Below are 15,452 nucleotides of genomic sequence, written 5' to 3' on the forward strand. Positions count from 1 at the left end.
AGTCACAACCCCAGCCCTGACTTTTTTTTTTTTAAGTTTTCATATGTGAGAGAGTACATGTGATAGTTGTCTTTCTGTGTCTGGCTTATTTCATTTAATGTAATGCCCTCCAGTCCCATCTATGTTGCTGCAAATGACAGAATTTAATTTTTGTTTATGGGTGAATAGTACTCCGTTGTGTATATATACACCACATTTTCTTTATCCATTAATTTGTTAATGGGCTCCTAGGGTGATTTCATGTCTTACCCATTGTGAACAGTGCCATAGTGAGCGTGGATTTTCAGGTACTCTTTGGCATGCTGATTTCATTCTCTTTGGTTATAAACCCTGAATTGAGTAGATGGATCATAAGGTAAATCTGTTTTTGTTTTTTAAGGAATTTTTGTACTGCTCTTCATAATGGCTGTACTAATTTACATTCCCATCAACAGTTTGTCAGAGTTCCTTTGTCTCCATATCTTCGCTTTTGGGGGCCAGGTACTGGGGATTGAACTCAGGTGTACTCAACCACTGAGCCACATCCCCAGCCCTACTTTGTATTTTATTTAGAGACAGGGTCACATTGAGTTGCTTAGTGCCTTGCCATTGGTGAGGCTGGCTTTGAACTTGTGGTTCTCCTGCCTCAGCCTCCTGAGCAGTTGGGATTACAGGTGTGTACCACTGCGTCCGGCTCTCGCTATCATTTCTTAAATTTCGTGATAGTAGCCATTCTAACTTGTGGGAGATGGTATATCATTGTAGTTTTGATTTGCATTTCCATGATGCTAATGATATTGAATATTTTTTATTTATTTGTTTGCCATTGTATTTTTTAAAGAAATATCTATTCAGATCATTTGCCCATTTTTAAATTGGATTACTCTTTTTTAAAAAAGTTTTTTGAATTGTTTATGTATTCTGGATATTAATCCTCTGTCAGATGAATAGCTGGCAAATATTTTCTCTCAGTTTTTAGGCTGTCTATTCCTGTTATTCACAACAGAGTGAATAGAGAACAGAGTGGAGCTTTGATGTTTTTGACAAAATTTCTAAAGCAGTTAAGCAGAGAAGGAAAGATAGCCTTTTCAACAAATGGTGCTAGAAAAATTGACCTTCAATAGGCAAAACCAAAGTGCCTCGATCTAAACCTCATGTCTTATACCAAAGACAACTAAAAATGGATCACAAACTTAAATGTAACATATAAAACTTATAAAAATATGAGAAATTCTTCAGGACCAAGGGTCCTTCGATCTGACACTAAGGATGTAATTCATAAAAGAGAAAGATTGATGAATTGGACTTCATGAAAATTAAGAACACTTACTTTGAGAAAGACCTCATAAAAGGATGTGAAGACAAATTCCAGAGTGGGAGGAAGTATTTGCAAATCACATATCTTGATGTGGTGTGGAGTTATGTTCATTATCATTAGCCATTAGGGAAATGAGAATTAAAACCACAATGGGATATCACATCATAACCTATCAGAATGGCTAAAATGAAAAACGGGTGACATCATCAAATGCTGGCAGGAGTGTAGAGAAACTGCATCATTCATACCTTGCTGAATGTAATACAAAATGATTCAGCCTCACTGTGATTGACTTTTTTTTCCCCTCAAGTACTTATAATTTGGGATGCTCTTCACTCTGTGTCCTTTGAGTGTCTCTTGCCTCTTTTTTTTTTTTTGGTTAGGCATAAAACTAATTTCTTCATTTCAGTTCCAAGGTCTTTTCCAAGCACGGTTAACTTTTATGATCTCATTTTTGCAGTGGGTTTTCACCAAAGGGCAGGATGTCTGTTTTTCCTGAGTGATTTTACTCTTTACCTCTGTGACTGAGAATTCTTTGTCCCCTGACTTTCATTACCTTCTTCTCCTTTGCAATAAAAATTCCAGTTTTGAGCTTGGCACATGGTTGTCTAGAGTAAAGGTTGCACTGACTAGATTTCACTGTAGCTAGTTGTGGCTTTGTGATTAAGTATGATCTTCTGTTTTGATTGAGCTACAAAAGAAATGGAGCTATTAATTAGCTTTTAAAAACATAGTGAATAGGGAAAATAAAATAGTTGTTATATAGCAGTATGTTCTGAATTGAATTGTGTCTTCCCCAAAATACATGTTGATATTGTAATCAGGTTCTGCAGAACATGACCTTATTTGGAAATAGGGTCTTTAGAGATAAAATCAAGTTAAGATGAAATCACATTGCAGTAAGGTGGGACTATAATCCAATAGATTAGTTTTCTCATAAGAAGACAGCCATGTGAAGACATAGTAACACAGAAAGAAAGCCATTTGAAGACAAAGATTGGAGTGATGATTCTACTATAAGCCAAAGAACTTCTGAGACTTAAATATTAAGAAGCTTAGGGAGAGGCATGGAACTTATTCTACTTTAGAGCCCTCAAAGGAAACTTTCTAACCCTGCTGACACCTTGAGTTTGTATTTCATGCCTCCAGAACTGTAAGAAAATAATATATGTGGATTGTTTTAAGCCCATTTATTACAGCAGCCCTAGGAAACCAATATACTTTGTTTCCAGAATTATTTTTGGGAAACTGTGTTCTGAATGTCTCTGTCCTCCTTAAATTCATATGTCGAAGCTTAATATCCAATGTAATAGTATTAAAAGGGTGGCTTTCAGGAGGTGATTAGTTCATGAGAGTAGGGCATGAGTGGTATTAATGTTTGCATAATAGAGTCCTGATGGAGCTTGTTTGTACCTTCCACTATGGAATTTACAGTAAATAAGTGCCATCTATGCCATAGATAACCTTTACCTGATGCTGAATCTGCTGGTACCTTGATCTTAGACTTCTCAGTCTGCAAAACTGGAAGAAATAAAATTTCTATTGTGGGCTGGGTGCAGTGGCGCATGCCTGTAATCCTAGTGGCTCCGGAGGCTGAGGCAGGAGGATTGTGAGTTTAAAGCCAGCCTCAGCAATGGCAAGGTGCTAAGCAACTCAGTGAGACCCTGTCTCTAAATAAAATACAAAATGGGGCTGGGGATGTGGCTTAGTAGTCTAGTACCCTTGAATTCAATCCCTGATACCACACAAAAAAATTCTATTGTGTGTGTGTGTGTGTGTATATATATATATACACACACACACATACATATATACATACATACATACACCCAATGTAAAGTAGTAACCCAAATGGACTAAGACCTGGGGTATTTTAAGAAATGGTTTGAACATACAGAGACTTCTTTAAATCTGGTGGGTCTTGAGGTGTTTGGACTATGCCTTTTTACGGAAAAATCTCACTGTACCAAACATAGACATTCTTTATTTCTCACAAGCCAGCTTCCTTATGTTTTTATTGCGATTTGATCTTCTTGAATGCGAGCCAAAGTATAAGGTGAATGGAAGATGCAAGGACTAGGTGGTTTCCATGGAGACTTCTTGCAGAAGCCCTTCCTTTCTCTTTTCAACAGTTGTCAGGGAAACGTGTAGTTTCAATTTGTGGGGTCTGCCAATTTCAGTGGCTCTTGGAAGGGGTTTTAGTTAAACCTTTTCAAGATCCGAATAAACAAATTTAGAGAGGAGATTTTAAAAGATTCCTTTATGTTTTATATTAGGTTTTTCTGTAATTTAGGGCCCTTAAGTAGTTTTCTGTGTGAAGTGATCAAACTATCCATTTGTTCATATGCAGAAAATTTCTTTGATCTTTGAGGGAGAAAACCTGAGGTTCAGAAATGGAGAAACCAAAAATGGAGAGCTGATGTCACATGCCACACAATTCTAGCCAGTGCTCTTTAACATGTCCTACAGTATGAGGAATCCAAGGGACCTGACCTGTAAAATTGTTTACAGGCTGCTAAGTTTGCTGGCTCAGCACTGTATTTATTGCTTCTAGTTAGCTGTTGTTAAATGAGAGGCTGGAGTTGGAGGTGGTAAATGGAAATGGTGGTGAGAGCACAGATTCTAGGTATGAGTAGTTCTAATAAATGAGAATTCCCTAGGGTTATCTATTGTCTCATCTTTATCACTGTGCTCTTTATCAAGCAGTCAGGCATGGTAGATTGCAAATTGCCTACAGTACTTTGCAACTCTTCCCATCAAAGAAGTGGAGCTTGTTTCCCCTTCCCTAGGATTTTGGTTGGCCTTGTGACTTGGTTCATCAATAGAATGCAGAAATGACCTTGTGCAGATTTTCAGCCTAGATATGAGGAAACATCTCAGTTCTTTACTGCTTTGGGAACTCTGCCACCATGTAAAAAATTCTAGATTGGGCTGGAGGAAGAGACCATGTGGTGGAAAATAGAGGCAGCCAGCCAACCTAAAGCCAACTGTAGAAGCGTAAGTGAGTCCACCTGAGAGCAGTGGCACCTGGCCCAGATTTAGCTGAACTCAGCCCAAATTGCTGAGCCCCAGAATTTTGAACTAAATAATTAGTTGCTTTAAGGCATTTGGGTTTGGGGGTGGTTTGTTAGGCAGTAGATAATGATATAGCCAAATTTGTAGCCCTGGAATGATGAAGCCTCACTTGTAATCTGCCCTCTGTAACATCCAGGATTCTTAGTAACATAGTCATGTAACCAACAGAAATTGCTTGTGGCTAATTTAATCAGAAAAGGAGTTTGTGGATAAATTTTGATAATTCATTCTTTCTCCTGGGAAGCCTAGGGGGAGGGTTGAAAAATCCACAGTTAGAAGGCAACACTGCCAGAACTACAGCTGGATCATGCTACAGAATTGATCCATTGAGGATGGTGATACTGTAGCTACTGAATATTGTATGTCTCCCCCTGTACATCATTGCCTGCATTATATGTTGGGGGTGGGGCTGCCCCTGGAATTGGGTGTTGCTCCTCTTTACAAGAAAATTATCATCTACTATTCCTGTTGGTTTGCAGCATTTGTTATTGATTAAAATGCCCATATGGGTGTTGGCTGGAAAGCTTATGTCCTGTGTCCATACCCTGATTAAAAATCAATAAGGAAAGTGAGTATCAGAAACTTTTTAGCTGAAAGCAGGTGGAAAACTTCATAAATACTGCAGGGATGCTGATACTGGGAAGCCAGAGGAGAAATGGGAAATGCTTAGTTGTTTCTATTCTGTACTCTGGTCAACTCGGTTGGTTATCACACTGTTATGATGAAGTAAGCTTTGTGGTTTGTTCTCCAGTTCTATTGAAAGAAAATACTCAGTTCTGAGCTGTACTCCTGACACCTGCTCCCCCTCACAGATATGTGCTCATGACCACTTGGAAAGCCAAGAAATAACGGAGCCTAACTTGCACGTAGCTCTGGCTGCCAAAGTATAAATAGTATGTGTCTTTTAGTTGGTATATCCAAAGAGACTTTGCCATAAGTGAGTGGTATCTTAGTGCCTAAGAATTTGGAAAACTGCACAGTGAATTTGATTCATGTGATATTTCTAGTATAAATTGTTGGATAGCAAGATCTTTCAATTCAGATGATTTCCTAATTTTTAGCATTTCTCTAGCTTCTTTAGACTCTGAAGTTCCTACTTGCAAAACCATTCATGTTGGATTAGATACTAGAAATAATTCCCACAAAGAGAAAGGCCCAGTTTCTACTTGGTGTCTAGTAGTCTTTGCTAAATTTCGATCATCTTTCACAAAATTCTTAGGTACACACTCGAATCAGATTATAAATCCTTTGACAACAGGGATTGTTCTTTCTTTGTCAGATATCTTTTAGTTTTGAAATCTCTAAGCATGGCTTATGAGAGTGAACTGCACTTTGGATAGAACATCCTGGAAGCAATTAGAACCTGGATCTAAGTTCATCCACTGTGGTGGGGTCATCAATTTAGTGGGACCAGTGGATTGTATCCTTTGGCAATGGAAAGTCTATCTAGGTTGATGAAACAGTATTTACAGGTGATTCGAGATAGGTGCAGAAGACTCACGAGGACCTTAGGGATGTCCCTTCTGGTAAGTGCAGCTCAGTGGCATGAGACCTCAGATCACAGACTTTAGGGATTTGGTTATCAGGTAATTGTCAGCAGGTAGATGTTGATAAGGTAGATGAAAGTAAGTTCAAGCCTTAAAATGATGGGTGCCTAGAGAGGAAAGAGGATTAATGTGAATAGTTGAGACACAGAAAGGGGACTTGATCATGGAAAGAGGTCAGTTAGGTCAATATTATATGCCCATTAGGTCACAGTAGTAACAATATCAGTATTGTCTTGGTGCTTGGTTCTGATCGGTTGGGCCGGAGCCTCTTAAACCCAACTGGATTTGCCATAGTGATGCAGAAGGCCTGAGTGTGCTGGTTGTCATGGGACCTTTTTGTGAGGAGAACACTCATGAACAGGGAGGAAGGGCCCTTCTCCAGCTTTATTGCCCTGGAGCAGCTCACTTCAAATGGGATCAGCCTCCTCAACCGGGAGGCTGTTAGAATGTCAGGGAAGTGAGAGATGTATTTGTTATTTTAACAATTGGATAGGGTCCTTAGTGAGAACTTGACAAATCAAATTAATGAAGTCACATTGCTTATCCCACCCAAAATGGATGTTTCTGGTAAGAGTTTAGCTTTGTGCTAGAGACTTCAAAATATCTGGATTTAGGGTCAAGTGTGAGAACTCTAGTGTGATCTAAGACTGAACTTCTATATTCATTCCCTTAGCATGTTGAAGATCTGTGTGCAATACTGATGCTCCACATAGTTGAAATGTAAAGAAATGGGACACATTTCTTTAAAAAACAAATTGTATGAGTGCAGATAAAATAGTCTAGATAAATATAGAATGGATTGAAATAAACAACCTCATAAAATTCCAAATAACCTGAGCCTATAGTTTTACTTTTGAGAAGCTCTAAAAAAATGTCAATAAATGAACTGTCTGCAAAGCTAATCCTTTGGCTGGTGAGATAAAGTCTGAGTTGCCAGAACCAGTAAGTCGTATGTAATTTTGGCAATGCATTTGTGTTCACCTGAGATTTCTCTACCTCCAGCTGTATAAAAATTCTGTGATACATAGAGCCTCAAACCCTGACCCAGAATTCTAAAGCTAATTTTCTTTTGTAATCTGAGCTGTAATTGCATTTTAATTTGGTTCTGGAGTCAAGACTGCTTGTGTATATATGTGTATTTCCTTCATCTCATTAATTCCTGCCATTTATGTCAGTGCCTGGGACACAGTCTGCTCTCAGTAAATGTTAGTTTTTACTGTGGAGTCTGCTATTCTTTTCTTCTAAACCTATGGGAGGATGCTTCCTTTGTGCCTCAGCAGTTCACCCCATCACCTCTTCCCCTCTGTTCAACCTTCAGTTATTAGATCCTCATTTCTTCCCAGGCAGATGCCAGTCCTAAGGAACTCCTAACCCTGTGGTGATGCATGCCTGTATGTGTGAAGCCAGCTGGGCAGTTTGGAAAGCTGTGGCATTGGTTTGCCAAAAAAGACCTAGTTTACAAAAATCATAAAAGACCATTGTCATCAAATGCCATCATTATCTATAATTCTTCCTCATTCCAAAAAAACAATCTAGGTGCATAATAAAATCTCTAGAATCACTCAGTCAAGCCTATAGATGCCGATCCATTGTGCAAGAACCTGTATTCCCGTTTCTGATTAATTTAATGCTGATAATCCCAGACCTTCTGTCAGCTCCCTAAAAGCAGAAGAGAGAATGAACCGTGAGAGTCATGGGCATGATCAAAACAGCTAGCCTGAGTGGAGAATGTCTTTTTTGTCATTAATAACCATACTGGCTGGGTGTGGTGGCACACACGTGTAATCCTAGTGGCTCAGGAGGTTGAGGCAGGAGGATTGTAAGTTCAAAGCTGCCCTAAGCAACTAAGCAAAACTCTGTCTCATTATAAAGAATAAAAGGCCTGGGGTATGGCTCAGTGATTGAGCACCTCTGGGTTCAATCCCCAGTAAATGCTGCTCCCCCAAAAAGAACCATACTAATTTATATTTGATTCTTTACTATATCTCTGTTTTAATATATAACATAATACCACCATAGACTAAGTTAATTCAAAGTTCTGGGAGGATCGGTTGCATTCCCCTTTGGCTTTGCCTACGTGGAATCAGGTGATTACAAAATGATTTACCTGAGGTTCTACTTCTTGTTATCCTGTGATCAGGCCAGTGTCTTTGATCCTTTAGATTTTAACAAAGTATTTGGTTGAATATGTTGATAGAGTCACATGATTCACTATCTAATGGTACAAGATACCATACATAGGAGTTCTCGTTAAGCCATTAAGGGTAAAAACACAATAGGCATATATAACTTATTCTGTGAGCCTTCTTTGCTAGAAATCAGTGGCATGGGTTCTGTGGGGAAAGCAAAGATGTTCAAAAAATGCAGGACTTGCCCTCAAGAGACTTTTTATGATTATTTTTTATTATTTTTTGTGCAGTGCTTGGGATTGAACCCAGGGCCAACCTTTATTTTATTTATTTATTTTTTATGTGGTGCTGAGGATTGAACCCAAGTCCTTGCATATGCTAGGTGAGCACTCTACTGCTGAGCCACAACCTCAGCCCCCTAAATTTATTTTTAATAGATACTACATTCATTTGATTCAAAATTCAGAAGGTATAAAATGATATGCAGTAAACTCTTTCCTCCCCATGTGCCCTAGCCTCTCACTTTTCTTCCCTGGAGGCAGCTGGCAGCCACTTTCGCTAGCTTCAGCTTCCAGAAATAGCTTATAAACATATCAATAAATGCATCTATATTCAGCCTTCGTTTGAAAGAAATGTATGGATAAATCTGATTAGTGGAACTTAGGTGATATGCTTGCATATGAGCTGCTAGGGAATCTGGGAATTTTGATTCTCTGTTTTTAAGCCAGGAAGTGGGATTTGGAATATGCAATTTTTCAAAAAAAAAAAAAAGACTTTTCCAAAAAAGATGGGCAGTCACAGATATGACAGATGTCCACAAAGTTTCCTAGAATTCTATTGTGTGGATTAATCACAGTTGATTAATATCTTAGAGGTGGACCTCCAGGTGTTTTCTGATCTGTTAATTGGTGCTATATTGAATGAGCTTATACTTATGTCATTTTACTTATGTAACATGGAATATAAATTTCAAATGGCCAAACTTGACAGGGTGAACTAGGTATGATATTATGATATTATATGGCTCTCATGGTGTTTACTTCTCTCTATATCACAGTAACATCTGTGTGGTATTCTTGCCAGAAATGTCTGAGCTGAATGTAATCATAAGAAAACAAATAAATCCCAAATGTGGGACATTCTGAGGACAGCTGGTCTGGACTCTTGAAAGGATTCAATGTCATTAAGGACCAAGGGGGACTGTGCCAGATTAGGGGGAGACCAAGGGAACATAAGATTAAAATGCAGTGCATGAACATTGATTAAATACTGGATCAGGATAGGAAAATCCAGCTAGTAAGCCATTTTGAGGACAATTGAGGAAATGTGAGTGTGGACCATGTGTTATATGATAATACTGTGTCACTTTTGATTTCCTTTGGTGTGGTGATGCTGGTGTAGTGGTGTAGGAAAATATCTCTGTTTCTAGGAGGTAAACAATAAAGTACTTAGGGGTGGTGGGTCATGAGATGTATCTATAACCTACTTTTCAGATGGTTTGGCAAAGTGGGAAGGAAGAAGGGTGTGGATGTGTGTAGGATAGGTTGTTTTGTTCCATGCTGCTCATTTCCTAGCGTGCACAGCGCTTTTGGTGGTGAGTGGCCAATATACTTTAAAATTAATAAGTACTTTAAGGTATTAATAGGATCCTCTGTCAGAAAACACAACTAAACACTGTATGTCTGACCTCCTTTTAGGAGTGTGGTTTGGCTTAGGCATATACCACAGTACCTTATATTGGTCAGTAGGATAGAGGGGTTTGTGTTTTGTTTAGTGGTTTACCCCAAGTCCCTCTGAACTGCCAGTCTATTGAATATTAGAAAGTATAAATGAGTAGGAAAGGGAAAAGCCAGCATATCATTAACCTGCCTCCTCAATTGTTTCCTAAGAGGCTGAGTTACAACTTGTAAGTGTGTACTTCAGACTCTCTTCAGGATTTCTGTTGTTGAGTGTGCCTACTTAGGAGCTGACACCACTTGGGGGTGTGCTGAGTCAAAAGAGGCACCTTTCTGGAGTGTTTAGTGGCTGGGACACCACTGAGGGATTCTCCCGAGCTCTGAGGCTTATGGCCAGAATGGAGAATGGTGGAAGCTTTGACTTAACCCCATACCCTCCTAGCTGAGCAGAAAGGGAACAGAGAAGTTAAAATTCTGTTATATTCCTGCAGGAGCTCTTGGGTTATATGGTGTGAGATGACTAAAGCCAATTTAGCAGCCACTTGTAAAAGTAATTACAAAATGAGAGAAAGAACTATTCTGCTGCTACAGGCCGTGAAAACTAATTAATTCAACATTCATTGAGCAACTGAGTATATACCAAGCATCGTAAAGTACATATCCCTGGGAATACAAATGATAAAAACATAATTTTGCCTTGTGTTGGCCACTTGGGATGGGGGAAGGAGATGGGGTACAGTGGAGACAGTTACCACTGTACTGATTTAACTGTATTACAAAGCTTGTGATGGTAAAAAGTGGTTTGAGAATGCAGAAAACACCACATGGGATTGCTTAGGCAAGGTTGATCTTCGGGTGACTTGAAGAATGAGCCCTACAGGCAAAGAAGTGGGGAGCTATTTGGCTTCCATGCAAAGGGCTCAGCAAGTGCCCATAAGCCCAAATGGATTTGGGTGTTGAGAGATGGGTTGGAATCTGGTGTGGTTACAGCCTTAATTAGCTGCAGGGCGAGGGTTTTTGGAAGGATAGTTTGGGCCAGACAGGAGGGCCTCAAAAGCCACTCCGGAGTCTGAATTTTGCAGGAAGGGGACGAGGAGCCCTGGAAGCCCTTTGCAGTTGGAAGGTGTCCCGGTTTTAATAAGAGACCATGAAGGCTGGTGTGCGAAGGTGCACTGTCTAGGGAAGACTGGGAGCAGTGGAGTCAGAGCAAAGAATCTGGACTTTGCCAAGTGCAGCCCAGAGAGAATAGAAAATAGGGGTACTTTTGGAGAAATTTTCCAGGCCCTCTCTCTAAGAGTTTTTAAGTTTCAAAATGCAAGGAGGCCTTTAAAAATACTTGAAAGAGAAAAACTTATTCAAACCTTTGAACAGTTCTGAAAATTTATTACATTTCAGCTAGGAAAGAGTATTATTTCAGGCAAACTGGAACGTGTGTGGACTGGTTATTCAGCACAGTCACTTAATCTTACAGAATTAGGTAGGAGGGAAGCTATTTTAGTGGCCTTCAACCTCCTTCCAGAACTTTGTCCAGGATCCACCCACATTGTTGGTGATTTTTTTTCTGATTTGTATCCAGCATCCCAGCAGTTTAATGTGCATCTGTAAGCTGTAAGGAAGTTGATTTCATCCATTCCCCTTTTTTCCATTTCTTGCTTTCCACCTGAAAAAACAAACTCTAGTCCATAGGTCCTTATTCTGTTTTATAAATTTGTACAACACGTAATCTCAGATGAATCCAGCCGAGAGTATAACAGGTTTAAAGTTTAAACTAAAAAGTAAGAGTGGAATCTTTTCATTTTTTCTTTATTTTGAGTAAATCTCAGTGACTTAGATTGTTTGAAGAAGAAATATTGTAGAATACCTCCTGCTCATGGAGTATCTGGAATAAATCACCACCTTTTTTCCTTCAGATATCATCAAAACATTTCTACCCATAATTTAAAGCTTTTCCAGACGGAATTTAAACTTAAAATACTTTGAACCCTGATGAACAACAACAACAACGAATCTTATAAAATTAACCTGTTTTTTGGATCAAGAAGTCCCAGACTATGAGACTCCATATGTAAATTCCAAAGGCTTATAATTATTTTCTCTTCCTTGAGAACTGAATATTTCAGAATGTTCTTGGCATGCTTCTCAGAGGTTTCATGTATAAAGAACAGGAAAAGTGACCTATGGGCTTACCTCACTTAAATGTGTATATTCTACTTTGTATACAAAGCAGTGATTCTAATGCTGTATGTGACCAAAGGACAGATTCCAAGGTAAACAAGGTGCTTTACTAATGTCAGATTAGGGCATGAGTCTTAAACTTCCATAATAAATGTTATACCAGTATTTTCGGTTACCTGTAATAAAGAGATTTCCAGTTCAGTGTAGTAGCTGTAGTAAAGGAATAACTGAAGGTGAACTTGATACTACATGGTTACCTTTTGAAATGTAGTTGTTATGTTTTTCACATATCAAGGATTACAATTTCTTTTTCTTCTTTTTTGGTACTAGGGAATGAACCTAGGGGCATTTTACCACTGAACCACATTCCCAACACTCTCCCCCTGCCTTGGGTACTGGGGATTGAACTCAGGGGCACTAGACCACTGAGCCACATCCCTAGCCCTAGTTTTGTATTTTATTTAGAGACAGGGTCTCACTGAGTTGATTAGCACCTCACTTTTCCTTCTGCTGGCTTTGAACTCTTGATACTCCTGCCTCAGCCTCCAGACCCAGCTCTTTTTAAATATTTTATTTAGAGACAAGATTTCGCTGAATTGCCTAGGGTCTTGCTTAGATGCTGAGGATGGCCTCCAACTTGTGATATGGAGAATGAACCTCCATAAACCTATTAACTGACTTCAGCCATTATTAATTCTTGGTTATGCTTGTTTTACTCATGTGCCCATTTCCCTGTTTATGCTGAAGCACATCCAAAACAATGTATCATATGGTGTTCATTTATAGACATTTGAATGGCTTCCTCTCAGAATACACTGGGAAATAAATTATACCCAGGATATTGGGAAGAGCTTCAGAGCAAAAGTCACATTTGAGCTCCATTCAGGTGTGGGGAAGGATTTTCTAGTTCCAGGTGATGGGATGGAAATCACCAATTATTGTAGTATCTTAAAAATGTGTGTAGTACTTTTTTTTTCTTTCAGTACTAGTGATTAAACCCAGGGTTGCTTTATCACAGCCCTTTTCATTTTTTATTTTAAGACAGGGTTTCACTAAGTTGCACAGGCTAGCCTTCTGCTTGCTACCTTTTGCCTTAGCCTTCTGAGTACCTGGAGTGCCCCACCGTGCCCTACTGTTTAGTACTTTTCTGTTCTTCTGAAACGAGCACCCAAAATGTAATTTCAATGGTTAGGAAATAATTTCTCCTGAGAACTTTGTGATAATAATTTACTTCTAATTTTGATAAACTAGGATAATCCACAAGTAGTGGTAATTACTAAACTGTTCTTTTCACCCCAGTGACTCTAGACTTTGTACATTAGAATCCACCCCCTAAAAAAATCACTCTCCTTTGTAAGAGGAGTAACAGCCATCCTTTGTTACCTTTATTTTAATCTTTGAAAGAGGAGGAAAATAAGTACTGAAACATCATGGGTAAGTAGAACTTAATGATCTGAATTAAAAAATCTCCCTGTCAACTGGAGGAGAGGGAAACCAACCCATGTGGATATGTAGGTTCCCAAGCGACTTTTGGTTAGCTACCTTGTGAAATTCTTCACGTTTCATCATATATCTTGTCTCATTTTCCTGTTACAAAATGGAGTTTTCAGCATTACTTTTCTTATCTGTTTTCAGATCACAGAACTCTGTGGTGCAAAGCGGGTTGGTTATTTTGGTCCAACACAGTTTTACGTTGCCCTGAAATTAATTGCTGCGGCACAGTCTGGCCTGCCTGTGCGGATAGAAAGTATTAAATGTGGTGAGTATCTCACGTTTTATATTTTTTTATTGTCTGTGACAGGTTTCTTATTTATGAGGACAATTTTTAGTGGGGTTAAGGCGTATTCTATAAGCTTTTGTGGAATTTCTCCTCACTTCCTCCAAATTCTCTGTATATATATATATATAAAAAACTTAGCAGGTGGCTTAGTTCCTTTCTTTTTTAAATGGGCAAAAAAAATTCAGAGAGTGACCTGAGATTAGTTCCATTTAACTGACTTGCAGTTAAAACAGATTTTGTTATTTAGGATGAGACTGGGACAGGACTTCTAGAGCCTGTGGCAAAATAATAAGATTCAGTTTAATTTTCCACTTGAGGTACCTATAATGTCACTTAAGGCTCTCTTAGGGATTAGGGGTGGAGTGATGGAGAGAGTTGAGTGGAACTGTTCTTTTTTTTCTCTTTTCCATTCCTTTAAGTCACATCAGATATGCTCATCCTTTAATTTCCAGTTCCCAAAGCACTGTCCTACAATTTTGGCAGAATGAATCTATCTTCTCATAGTTCTGATTTATTATTCTCTTATCTTTCCATCCCTGTTCCCAGCCCACTAATATGCTTGAGTTCTCTCCACAGCTTAAACAAAAAGCAAAGGCCCCAAATATTAATATTATTTCTACTGCCTTAGAAATAGATTTAAAAATCCATATGAAGAAGGTGATTATCAGAGGAATGCACTCAAGTCCTTTGATAATTCACTGTGATACAAAGTACTTTCATATATCCACATGGTTATGCAGGAAATTTGTTTCTTTTCCTCATTTTGAGATAAAGATTGCTCAACTGTTCTCTCCTGTCCTATGAGGGTTGGGGTAGACACCTAAATGGGTTAAATATTTATGGTTAATTCATAGAGACTATGTGGACAATCCAAATATCTGAGATGATTGCTGGCTATGATAGCTGGCTATGGGAGACAAAGCCCCTTACACTAAGTGTCAGGGGACTGCAGTCATCTGTTAATCTTTTTCAAGGACTTAGAGTGTGCCAGACACTGTCATATTTAATCCTCAGAGCATCCCAGTAAAGTAGGTGCAGTGCTTATTAGGTTTACATTGTTTGGTATAAACTATAGTAACACATGCCACAACTATCTCAGTGTCTTCACTAGACAAAGATTCTTGTCCCACTTTGCAGTGAGTCAGGGTGACCCTCTAGAGCAGCTGCTCTCCATGTGGTGGCCCTGTGATCCTGGCTGCTTTACCTTATGGCACCTCCAACACAAAACCTGTCCCCCCCAATTGCTGCAACAGGGAAAGAGTTTCTCACCCTAGCAGTTAAATTCTTTTGGCCTGAATGTGACTCATATTTTTGCTGCTCAAAGTGCATTGGCCAGAACTTTTCACATGGATCTGATTCACTGCAGAGCAAACTGGGGAAACACAATTCTCTCAGGTGACTTCAAGGAGAGGAGAACTGGTTATGGCATAACATTGCGAGTCTCTACTGGGGTGTTATTATTGTCCCAATCTTACAGATTTGGAAATTGAAGTTTAGGGAGGTTGAGTAACTGATTATATATACCCAGGGTTAGTAAAATTTAGAGTCAGCATCTCTGCCTCTGGACCCTATGCCCCATTGCTATGTAAAATGGCTTCTTCTCCATTCCTCTTTCCTTTTAGTAAGGTGCTAACTATAACCTGCAATCTTGAAATATTTTCCAAATGGGAAAATAATTGGACCCAAAAGGTATGTGTTTACAATACAGAATTTGGTTCTTTGACATAGGTTTCTTGATGGAACATCATTTCATCAGGTGGCTTGGTGCCTGTT

The 15,452-nt window shown here is 39.0% G+C and overlaps 1 protein-coding gene across 9 annotated transcripts in view; it reads left to right on the forward strand.

Annotated features, from left to right (window-relative positions):
* Nucleotides 1-15,452, forward strand: part of Reps2 (RALBP1 associated Eps domain containing 2) — a 207,129-nt gene that overhangs the window by 54,213 nt on the left and 137,464 nt on the right. For all 9 annotated transcript variants that reach the window (XM_077107104.1, XM_077107107.1, XM_077107110.1 and 6 more), the window contains exon 2: nt 13,535-13,658. In XM_077107104.1, coding sequence (XP_076963219.1) covers nt 13,535-13,658 — 124 coding nt within the window. The remainder of the gene's footprint in view (nt 1-13,534; nt 13,659-15,452) is intronic.

Source organism: Callospermophilus lateralis, chromosome X, assembly GCF_048772815.1.
Source record: "Callospermophilus lateralis isolate mCalLat2 chromosome X, mCalLat2.hap1, whole genome shotgun sequence".
Lineage (NCBI taxonomy): Eukaryota > Metazoa > Chordata > Mammalia > Rodentia > Sciuridae > Callospermophilus > Callospermophilus lateralis.